General features: G+C 43.0%; 1 protein-coding gene across 1 annotated transcript; it reads left to right on the forward strand.

Moving 5' to 3' along the window:
• The first annotated feature begins 10,386 nt into the window (after positions 1-10,386).
• LOC110162614 (forkhead box protein B1-like) lies at positions 10,387-11,283 on the forward strand. Its single transcript, XM_020927515.1, has one exon. The coding sequence runs from the start codon at positions 10,387-10,389 to the stop codon at positions 11,281-11,283; it is 897 nt and encodes a 298-aa protein (XP_020783174.1).
• The last annotated feature ends 971 nt before the right edge of the window (positions 11,284-12,254 follow it).

Consider the following 12,254-nt stretch of genomic DNA (forward strand, 5'->3'; position numbering starts at 1 on the left):
CTCTCACTCTTTACACTCACATACTCATACTCACTCCCTCATACTCTTGTACTCTCAAACTCTTGTTTTCATACTCTCATAGTCTTGCTCTCGTATTCTGTCAAACTCCCACACTTCTATATTCTGACTCTTTCAAATTCTCACTTTTTCACAATCTCACCATCTCATTCTCAAACTCTCGCTCACTCATATTTTTACATACTAATACACTCACTTTCATACTCTCATACTCTTGCACTCAAATTCACACTTTCACACGTATAGGCAAGTTTCAGCTGACGTTATTGTTAGTGCTGTCATGCGATTAAAAAAATTGAGAGATTAATTAATTATGATCTGTAATTAATTAATCTAATTAATCTCATTTTAATCTCACCTAAAAATTGCTGAGAAAAGCCTTCAATTTGAGGTATTTTCATTTAAATTCATTATTACATTATTGTGGCAGATCAAAAGACTGATATAGAACAAAAAAAAGTGACTTTATAAAGTCATTTATTGTTTAACAAATGTCTCTCCAAATTGGTCTGTTGAGCCCAAGTCTCCATGAATTAGAAACTGTTTGTTGTAAAGTAGCAAAGACGAGGAAATCTGAACATAATAACTTTTGTCTACTTAAAGACAATAAAAAGTCCAGTCTTTCCTTAACCATATTAAAAATATTATTGATAGAGAAATGCTTTATATATGAGATCACTGGTTTTAGTCCTGGTTTTAGTCCTGGTTTGGTCCTGGTTTAGTCCTGGTTTAGACCTGGTTTTAGTTCTGGTTTAGTCCTGGTTTAGTCCTGGTTTTAGTTCTGGTTTTAGTTCTGGTTTAGTCCTGGTTTAGACCTGGTTTTAGTTCTGGTTTTAGTTCTGGTTTAGTCCTGGTTTAGTCCTGGTTTTAGTTCTGGTTTTAGTTCTGGTTTTAGTTCTGGTTTAGTCCTGGTTTAGACCTGGTTTTAGTTCTGGTTTAGACCTGGTTTAGTCCTGGTTTTAGTCTTGGTGTTAGTTCTGGTTTAGAGGCGCACAGGAGGAAGCGCGGTTTACGCCGCGTACGCGAGAAAACACGATCCACACGCGGCTCACGGGAGCACGTCGGTGTCCGCGCAGTGTCTACATAAGGAAACGTGGTCCGCGCGTTCTCAGGTTAATGACGATGATGAAGGTGTGTGTTTGTGTTTGTGTGTGTTTGTGTGCGTGTCCCCTCATGTGGCAGGTCACTATAGGACAGTAGTGCAGACATCATGAGTCTATGCAGGTTGTTTTCACCAGTGACATTTAAGTTGTAGGCGATATTATATTAGTTATTTTCTTTTATATTTCACGTCGGGAAAATAATTTCCAAGACACGAATGTGTTTTTACCTGTGCACTGCTGACTCTGTTCTACTGGCTCTACGACCTCGTCCACTGTGCCTGACGCCGCCAACTTTAACATGACGTTCACATCGCTCTTACTGCGCGCGTTTTGTGTGGGTTTCCGGCAATGAGTGGAATTACCAAAATTAAAAAAATGTATAAATGTGGTTTGTGTGTGTGTGTGTGTTGTTGTCCCAACAACACATAAAAACAGGTTTTATAATAAAGCAACTCGCATACAGAAACACTAAAGTTAGAGATTAAAAATGAGATTAACGCGATTAAAAAACATAACGCGCTAAATATGACTGTAATTAATTAATCGCAATTAACGCGATAATTTGACACCCCTAGTTATTGTTGCATGCTGGGAAATATTTTGGTTGGAGGCAAGAAACACGATAGCGGTCAAACACAGTGCGTAACCTCGCATATTTATCCCCGATAATGGTAAATTCCTGCTGCATTATCGGATGCACAAATAGAAGCACGGAAGAAGGAAAATGTCTTTTTCATATTCTGAGTGAAAAGAACTGCTAACGTCGAATTAAACGACTTTCAAACATCCGCAGAGCAAACGTAGAAGATCCTAGCAAACCGTGGACTCCAACAAGTTCAACAACACATCGAGACTCTTGGAGGCTTTCATCTTTTCTGCTGTGAATGGCCCACGAGTTTCCACCAAGTCATTGTGGATATCGCCGAAGTGAATATTTAGCCAGGTAGTTGGCGATTCTGACTAGAAATTTGGTTTGGTCCACCTTTTGCCGGGGTTGAAAAGGGTGATTTGGCGTCCATCGATGCTTATGACCAATTTCTGGTCAAATCGTCTTCGGTCGTTAGAGTGGATAAATAACCGGGATCAATACCCTTTAAGTGCTTTCTCGCTCCGTCCGTCATGTTGAATTAGTGTTTCTTGCCGCAGACCAAAATAATTCCCAGCAGCTTTTGTCAACAATGAAACTCGCCTATACTCTCGCTCATTCTGTCACTTTTTCATATTCACAGATTTGCTTGTATACTCGTACTTACTCGTACTCTGTCATAATCTTGCACTACTTTCACTTATTCATACTCTCACTTACTTTTATATTCACACATTCACTCTCACTCTCATATTTTCATTCTCTCATACTACTCTTATATTCTTGCATGTGCCTAAGGGCTTTGGAGTTGTACTTTGTGTGGGCGAGTTTGGATCTTGTTTCTTTTCTCTGCATATATTTGCGGCACATCTTCATCCTATTAAACAAATGAGGCTATGATAAATAAGGATTCTATTACCACAAGATTAGTGTGCCGTTGTTGATATTATCTGTGACATAAAACTGCACAGCCTTGAGTTAATTAATTCGCAATCCTTTTCAAATATCTGAGCAGCTCCGTCGTAAAGAGTGTTCGCTGTCTGTGTGCAGGGGTTTAACTGCTCACACTTTCAATTAGTGCAATCTCCCAAACTTCAATCCGGATCCATTTTGGGCATTGTAGACAAAGTAACTTTTGGTCATTAGATCTGAGGTTTCTGCCATATTCACACAACATGTTTCTGTAAGTTTGAAGCTAATGGACCATAACAGAGTATAGTTTGTACAGACTGTTTCTATTCCTTTCTGTATTTGCTCACTTTTGATGACATTAGTCTGACACATGGGCTCTGCTGCGGTGTACAGAACAAACAGGTGGCAGTGTTTCTTTTGTAGAACTCCTGGACTGTGCACAAACCACATGCAATTTCATCATTATTCATTAGATGTGCGTGAGCTGATTCTTCCATTTACACTTTACACAAGTGGCTGATGGATTTTTGTGGCTGTAAAGCAGAATAAGTGTGAGTCCAAGCAGAATGAAGATGAATGTGTGGTGTAGGGAGACAGCAGAGGATGGGGCAGACAGGGCCCACTCCATCTTAACATGGCGGCCCTGTGTGGCATGATATCTGATCATCATTTTCCCTGACAGTGATGGAGCGCGCGCTGTGGCTGCGCTCAGGCTCCGAGCTGTGGGTAAAGGAACCTTCTTTCCATAATAATGGCCATTCGTCACTTCCCAAACTGTCAGCGGCCCTTGAACCCGCTGACGTTGATGTAGGGGACACTGGGAGGGCCCCGTCCATTCAAAAGCTCCCCGCACTTAGCCTGCATTACTGGGCTGATATGATCAGGGACCATGGGGCCCCAGGGAGACCATGGAACCAAATGGGCTCTGTGTCTGTTAAATAGGCAGACGGAAGTGCTTCATTTCTCTGCTCCACAAGTTTATGAGCCCAGAGCGGCCTCTTGACATCTTCATTTTAAATGCCTCAGCCTATTGTAATATATTATCTCTGGCTTTGAATCAATCCAGGCCTTCAATCAAGGGAGATGGAGCAGATAGGACCCACATGCAGAGCTGAACATGACACATCTCCACTGCTTTACACAGTTTCATCAATATCTATAGACACTCTCCAGCTGTTTGATGGTCTCGAGAGCTTGTCAACAGTACATTTCCTAAAGAGAGAAGGTTTAATCTTGATCAAGCATAGTTAAGTAAAAGAACAAAAAATGTAGAGAGCATGTGCTGGCACTGCCCCATATTTTAGAAAGAATACATCTAACATTTTACTCTTGTTTTCATTTTGATGGCACCTTAATACTGTCTGTAAACGCTTGTAAACTGTCACAACATAAGCCTGAGGTGTTGTCTCTCTGTGCCCCGAGAGCAGGCACTGGATCAGGTGAACAAAACAAGGCAGAGCTGGCCCTGATCTGGGGGATTGGTGCTATACTGTGGGTCCCTCTTTGGACCCTCACTCGGGGTTAGGCCTTAATAGAACAGGGCTTTAGGAGTTGTGTGGAGGCTGTGACGAGAGCCCTCCACGAGCACACGGCTAATGGCAGCGCCGCGGTGTGCTAACCCGACCGCGACAGGAGAATAAAGCAATCACCCCAGCTGATTTTAGCAGCTTTCGTGTCTTATCCCCGGGCCTCGCTCAGCAAATCTTGACCTTAAAAAGACAGTTATTCCATTTTTCTTTGAGACAACTTCATCACCGCCTGAAAAGCTGACAGCCAGGGGGATATCCTGCAGGCTTCTGAGGTTTCCTATACCTGCTCTTCCATCATTTTATTTGGTAACTGGAGAGTTTGAGAACAACAAAACTACCAGAAGCAGATGGCACATAACAAGAAAATATTGTGTTGAAACTTTGGTGTTTGACTAAATTGGGTGAGGTGGAAGAAGAAACAAGGTACAAAATCATACCTGCCTCTCCCCTATCCACCTGCAGCAATGGTTTCATCATAAAGGGCTATTAGACTCACAAACAATGTCTGAGGGATAGCACTGTAGAGGATCCAGTTGACAGACAAGCCGTCTGGGGCGCTTTGAGAAGCAGAGTCCTGCAGTTAACCAGATTAAGGTGCAGTAATTGCTAATCGTCAATGGTCATCTCGGGTCTTTTGAACAGGAGCAAAATTCAGACATTGGAGGAAGAAATATAATAAACTTTTGTGTTAAATGGCAATGATTTAAAGTCCGTATGGTATGTTTAAGGGCCTGTTTACACGGGAACGCTTGCAGGTAAAAACGACAAAATATTTTTATCGGAAGTGCCTTTCGTTTTGACGGTGACAGCGTTTTAAAAACGCAAAAGTCTGAAATCACCCTCCAGAGTGGCCGTAGCGTTTTCATCTACACTGCCCAAGACGCAAAACTCTGGTCAGATCTGCTCAAGCCAACGTAATCAAATTCCACACACTTTTGCGCGACCGTATGCAGGCAGATCTCCTCCCGAAATCTCTTGTCTAAACTCAAAATAAAAAGTGAAGACACGACACCACTTTTGCATCTTCCGTTCAGACCATCATCATGTAAACGTAGCCTAAGTTTCTGTGATGTGTTGACAAAGGAAAGGTTAACTTTCACTTAGAGATATGTGTCATCTGCATTTGCCATGTGTTGCAGAAACAGGTATTACGTGACAAATTAACTTGGTCATAGATGAAATGAACACGTATCATGTCAACAAGGAAAGTACTGAAGGTGTCCAAACCACAGGCTTTTACTGAGGACTGGCTGTAGACCTTTCCATTAAAAAGACCTAAGGTAATCATTGACAATATGAGATGACGACATTTCAATCTCAATTAAAATGTTGATTGCACAACCCTTTTCCATTCTTGCCCATTTATATCCTCTGTGTGCTATTATAGAAACAGTAAATGTCTGCTAACCTTTGCTTTGTTCAACCTCTGTCTCTTGCTCTCCTCTGACCTCCTGACCTTTGTGTAGTTGTGAGAAGCTCCTTGGAGACACTCATCGGTAAACATCTCCAGTGTGGACCACAGTTTCTGAGCTAACAGCCCAGCCATTACCTGATGTGGGTAGAGCAGTCGCCACAAACATCCCTCTCCAAGCGTCCCCCAAAGTCCCACAAATACCTCCTCTACGACTGTAAATGTGATCAGCCGCCGTGGGTTTCTCTCTCTGGCGCGTTGCTTTAAGAAACTCAGCCATCACCGGGACCATCTCGAGTAGAGCTAATTAAATTGGTACTTTTTACAAGTCTTACTCAATAAATCGGAATAAATTAACAAGGCATTACTACGGCGGCTACATTAAATTTGCATAGTGCGTTTAATGAATATGCAACTGCGAGGGAAAAGGTCTGCCACTGTGAACCCTGGTGAATTAGCATAACTACTTCCAGCATGTTCCTTAAATAATGCGCTCATTTGCACATCACTGAGTGGGCTAATTCTGGCTTTGGAGAGGGCCGCCCTGTAATTAAAGAATCCCACTTTAATTTTTAATGAAGTTTACGTGACATCAATCCCGGCAGTAATGAGGGCCATGCGGAAACAAAAAGGTGGATAATAATTCAATTCATCGCCCAGTTTGAGGGATAATAACTGCGAGGAGGAATTACATGACAAATTATTAATTAAAAATTCATCGCTTCATGCAGGGGGGCTACGGCGCTAAAGCCACAGAGAGGAGGGAGGTACGAGGCACGGTTTAAGGACAGTTTCACCTCAGGCTCTACAGACCATTTCAAAACAGACTCAAGACTCACGAGGTTTAAGTACAATATGGTTCACGATGCGATCACAATGGGGCCGAACAGTGACCGTGGAGTTCAAGGTTCCGGAAGTGCACTCACCCATCGGTTTCTGAAACTAAACCACTTGAAATTATTAAAATATTTTGCCAAATTTACATTTTTTTAAATGTTTTTTGGACAAACTGTTCATGGCTGAATTGAATGGGAATGCTGCTTCCTAAACCTCGGTGGGCTTTGACTGTTGAGCTCCACGGGTTAGTGTGTTTGCCAGTTGATAGGAGTACAAATTGGGTTCTTTTTGTCATACTCAAAATAAGTCTGGATTTTTACCTTATTATATAGAAACACGGAGAAAGTCATGAGTTGATCCCCGACAAACTGTTCTTGTGTTGTTACTTACACTGACAGTGTATGAGTGATGTGTGAGCACGTGCTTGGTGATCAGAGAAGCTGTACATTGATGTCTATGATGTCAGTCCGTCTGTCTGAAGTGCTCCATCAAAGACTCCCATGCTGTTTGTGTTTCAGGGCCCATCCACGAACACTTAAGGTGCATATAGAAGGCCCTTGAGCTACAATCGATCAGATTTGTGGGTGTATATACTCCACCTGTGGCCAATGTTTCCACACTGCTCACATCTCTATAACACCAGAATGCACATGGTGTAGGCCCGGGCGTCTGTCACACAGGGTATAATGGCCGCTCATGCTGCTAATCGCCTCGGTAATTAGCAGCTCTCCTGAACACTCCCACTCGCTCTAATCAGCCTCCAATTTGCTTAATCAGCGTTTTAATTGAAGCAATTGGCTCTTAGCTGAGGGCCACTCAAGCGTGAGACCCCTGGCCTGCACGTGCACTGCTGGTACACACAGCCCTGCACCACTAGAGGGAGCTCTGATCAGTACACTGCATCTAGAGGTTTGCAGTTGTGAGGGCGTATGTGGACTCTTTTGTCTTTTTTATCTTTACTAACCGTCATTATTTCAATCCTCACTATAATGTATGACTATTATAGGAATTTGCATTATGCATTTATTTATTTTATTTGTTTATTTATGTACAGATTCCTGGCTCAAAAAACTAAATGTACTTTTTCAGTTTCATTGTTTTAGTTCTGAAAGGATAATGAAATACAGATTAAGCTTGCAATTTATTTGTTATTATAATATTATTAAGATGAACAAATTTCCTGAAAAGAAACACACACAAATTCTTCTTCTGAAAAGTTATCAGAGCATCATAATATAAATCTTGAATTATCAAATTTTTATTAGTCCATGAAGCATTAGAATTTGGCCTTGACTTTGGCCTCCTGATTATAAGAAACTCGAGATGAGCTTGTGACCTTGATGACGTTCTCTGGTATTTTTGCTTGTGCAGTGTTACTCCTATCTCCTCCTGTGTGTGTTTGAGGCTGGTCACTCCACTCATAAAACAGAAGAGACGGGAACCAGGAGCTACGGACTAATTTTTATTCCAAAACTGCACACAAGCATTATGATAAATACATACAACTGACAAATTGCACAAAACTGTTAGTACATTGTTCAATAATGATCAAAAATACACTATCTCACATGACATTTGACTATAATAATATAATTGTCTGCCGTCTTTACCTGAGTAATGGGATCAGAACTAAACCAAGACCAAGAGCAGGTCCAAATCAAGTCTTTATCAGGTCTAAACTATGCTCAAAGCAGAACCAAACGAGAACACACCCAAGAAATATAGTACACAGTCTTGGCTTGGATAACTCAATACGTTTTGTTCTTAAAGGTGCACTGCGAAATTTTTCAGGTTGCTTAAAAATACCTTTAAAAACATGCATTCTTACTGTGAGTAGAGTCACCGCTTCGCAAATCTCACCTGTAAATTGGTCTGGTGGTATCTTTTTGAAAGGTTTATTACCATACTTTGGAATATTGGAGGTAACGCAATAACATCTCCATGGAGACAAGTAACAGGCAGGCCCTTTATCAGAAAAGTTACGCTATGCACTTTTAACGCTCTTCGTGGAAACATATACCCACTTCACCTGATTCTTGATTCCAGTGATGAAAAATTCCAAGAAGATTTTTTTTTTTTTACAATTCTCCAAGACCTAAAAGCAGCAAAAAACACAAAGCACATTAGTAAGTCTATTTTGGACATGTGAAAAGCCTCTCCTCTCTTATTTCCATACAGAGGCCCCGGAGCCCACTGGTATATGCGTAGCGTGAGTCGGGCCCCTGCTTGAGAGCTAAGGCTGATGAGGAGCGTGCTGAAGTGCCACCCAGCGCACACTCACCCACTCCAGGATCTGCGGAGGAGGATTAGAGCTCTGACACACACGCGCATTTCAATAGAGCCACACACACACACATTTCTGTAAGATCACACACATTATATGCACACACCACATTTCAGTACACACACATACACATACACGCTTTACATACGCATTTCAGTATGAGCACACACACACCATATGCACTTGCCTCTGGGTTCAACAAATGCACAGAATGACATGGCACACATTCAAGTGTCTAAATATTAATGCTTAAAGTCGTGTGCATCAGAACAATGCTGGCACGCCACAATAGTTTTATTTTATTTAGGAAACAAAATACAAAACTATATATACCAATCTTTATAAATATAGAACATGAATACAGTGTTATTATGTGCAGCATAAAGGTCAGCAGAGTACTTATCATGTATTGGCAGTTTATATGTTTGTATGTGTGATGTTTATTTACTCTACTGTTTTTGTGTGTTGGACGTTTTGTGCCACATTTAAGCCATATTTTTCCCATTAAAGGTATGCATGTAATGTATTTATATTTTTTCTGCATGGCACCATTGCCATTGTGTTCTTATGCAAGACACTTCACCCACCTTCCTTAATTTGGTGTGTGAATGTGTGATGACTGGAGGGGCCAATCACACACGTTAGTAACCTCGATAATATTAGTCTGCCCAAGGGCAGCTGTGGCTACAGTAAAACTACAGAATGTGAAATGAAATAGAAAAGCAGTGCATAATGACACACTGAGAATGAGAATGACACACTGTTGAGAACATTTTCACACACTCTGACATACCTCTGTTTTCCAACAGCTGCAGACTCTGGTCAGAGAAAACAAATGCACAAAGAAAAATATATTATTTACTATATTTTTTAAATTATGATTTCTTACAAAATATAATATATTTAACTAAGTATGTATATGTATATCTATCTATCTATATATATATATATATATATATATATATATATATATATATATATATATATATATATTATATATATACACACACACACACAGACATAGATTACAGATAGTCGAGGCCTATGCACATTCAGGAGAAATTACACATAATTCTGAACAGTTAATCACTTTCTAATTAAATAATGAAGTTTTTTCTAAAGAAGACCATTTATGAGCAGCGTTAAGTTGGAGTGACAGTCTGTACGGACCCGGGCCTGCGCCGTAGGCCGCAGTCACTGGGGCGGAACAAGAGACCACTCACCGCGTCTATCCATGAGTTGCCGTGTGCTCTTTCCTTCGTGCACTGCGCGTGCCGGTCTGTCCTCGTGGAGTCCATTCCGGGGCTCGCTGCAGGAGCCGCTGACCCGGTCCAATGAGACACTCATCTCATCAAAGTCTCCAGACCGGGCGCTGGTGTCGTGACTGTTCCTGTTGAAGAGAGGAGCTCCACGCGCTCCTACGCTGTGAGCGCGTGTCCCGTGTCTCCCTCTCCTCTCAATGTGTGGAGCACTGAACCCCGTGAGCCCCCGCCTCTGAGCGGTCACGTGACACGGTGCACTGGCCCTTAATTGAGCCTCTCTTTGAGACAGCTCAGAGTGAGAACAGACCCGGGACAGGACAGAGCGCACGGAAAGTGGCACGGAGCAGGAGCATAGGAGACTTTCGCTGAGTGTTTAGTTTCTGAGCAGGGCACCATGTTGTGTCTGCCCCACACGCGCGCTCAGGGTTGAGAGAAGAGTTGGATATGCCGCGGCCCGGGCGGAACACGTACAGCGACCAGAAGCCGCCGTACTCGTACATCTCCCTCACCGCTATGGCCATCCAGAGCTGCCCCGAGAAGATGCTGCCTCTCAGTGACATCTACAAGTTTATCATGGAGCGCTTCCCTTACTATCGCGAGAATACGCAGCGCTGGCAGAACTCTCTGCGCCACAACTTATCCTTTAACGACTGCTTCATCAAGATCCCCCGGAGGCCGGACCAGCCCGGAAAGGGCAGCTTCTGGGCACTGCACCCAAGCTGTGGAGACATGTTCGAGAACGGCAGCTTTCTGCGCCGCCGCAAGCGCTTCAAAGTGAGCGGTGCGCACGCAGCAGACGCACTGGCACCTAGCAAGACGCACGACGCCGCACACTACCTGCACGCCCAGGCCAAGCTGCGGCTAAGCGCACTTCACGCGGCTGCGCACCTGCCACAGATGGCAGGTTACATGACCCACGTGCCCCCGCCATCCGGCTTCAAACATCCTTTTGCCATCGAGAGCATTATTGCACGAGACTACAAGGTCCCGGGGCTTCCCCCACCGCTGCCAGGACCATTGCCCTCCTGGTCGCACGTGTATGACCCTGCCACTCCCGTCTCCATGGCAACCAGTGACTACTCTGCCTACGGCGTACCGCTCAAAGCTCTGTGCCAAGGCGGACAAACCCTTCCCGCTGTTCCGGTACCTATTAAAGCCACGCCCGGGTCAGTGCCCGCGCTCCCGGGGCTCTCTGCACACCTGCCCTTCCTGGCGCACTCTCCACAGTCTCTGAGCCCCACAGCCCCGCACTCAGGCCTCGGACACAGCCCCAGCGCTCCGCAGGACGCGCTCTCTTCCACGGCCTCCAGCTCGTTACAGCCTGTGGTAGCGGTGCACTGACGCATTCTTCTCTCAAATAAACTTTGTCAACTCTTCCGTATTTGTTTACGCTGCATGCTGCTCGTGGACACCTCATACACTGTCTGTCTGTGGACTCATATGGACGCTCTGGACTTCCACGCGCTGTCTGTACGGCCTGGTTTGGCCTGTGTTTTACGCACTCCCAAAGCTTCCTAAAATGAGTGACACTCGGAGTTTAGAGCAAAAGAGAAATGGGATAAAGTGATTCAGAACGCGCACATTTCATTTCGGCCTTTTCTTTGGAACCCGCTCACCCAAAGATGCGCACACACTGCCTGGACCACCTGTTGTTATTTACTTGTAACTATAAAATATCTTGTTCATTTACTCATGTATTTTGGAGATTGAACAGTGAAGAAATTATGACACGGCCTTGGGCGCATGAGGCCTATTTTTCTTGAAAATATGAAAAATGGGCCTGTTCTCAAATATTATTTCTCCGTCTGTTACCCTGCAAAATAAGCTACAGTCGATTTGTATAAATGTATGTAACTCTTTTAGAGAGTCCATTTCAGGAGTGAAGGTGTGAGGGAGCAATTAGTCTGAATAATTTTTAATTAATTCCAAATTTAAAAAGAGCTGGTTTTAAAGTCACTAAACTAAATGCTGCGGTAGCCCGACGTATTTACATTGTAAAGTTACATTTTTATTTATCAGAACACATTTTCTCACACGCCTCCTCGGAAAAACGCGCCGCCCAGTTTTTAGGCAGATTGAAAATTTGAATGTAGATTTAGTACTGAGGTTGTGTTTGATCTACAGATCCACAAAAGATTTCGCCAACTTGAAATTGTATTTTCAAGCAAAACCACAATTTGGCTTAGAGCGCACTGTCATTTTATTAAAAAAAAAAAAAAAAAAAAAAAAAGTCATTTGGCCTGCATTTGAGACATTCTTTATGTAAATTACAAGTGTATTTAAACTCAGGAAAGTCTTTGCGCGCCTGGGCC

This window comes from Boleophthalmus pectinirostris, unplaced genomic scaffold (assembly GCF_026225935.1).
Source record: "Boleophthalmus pectinirostris isolate CB_2022bp ecotype Guang Dong unplaced genomic scaffold, ASM2622593v1 HiC_scaffold_19, whole genome shotgun sequence".
NCBI classification, from domain to species: Eukaryota; Metazoa; Chordata; class Actinopteri; order Gobiiformes; family Gobiidae; genus Boleophthalmus; species Boleophthalmus pectinirostris.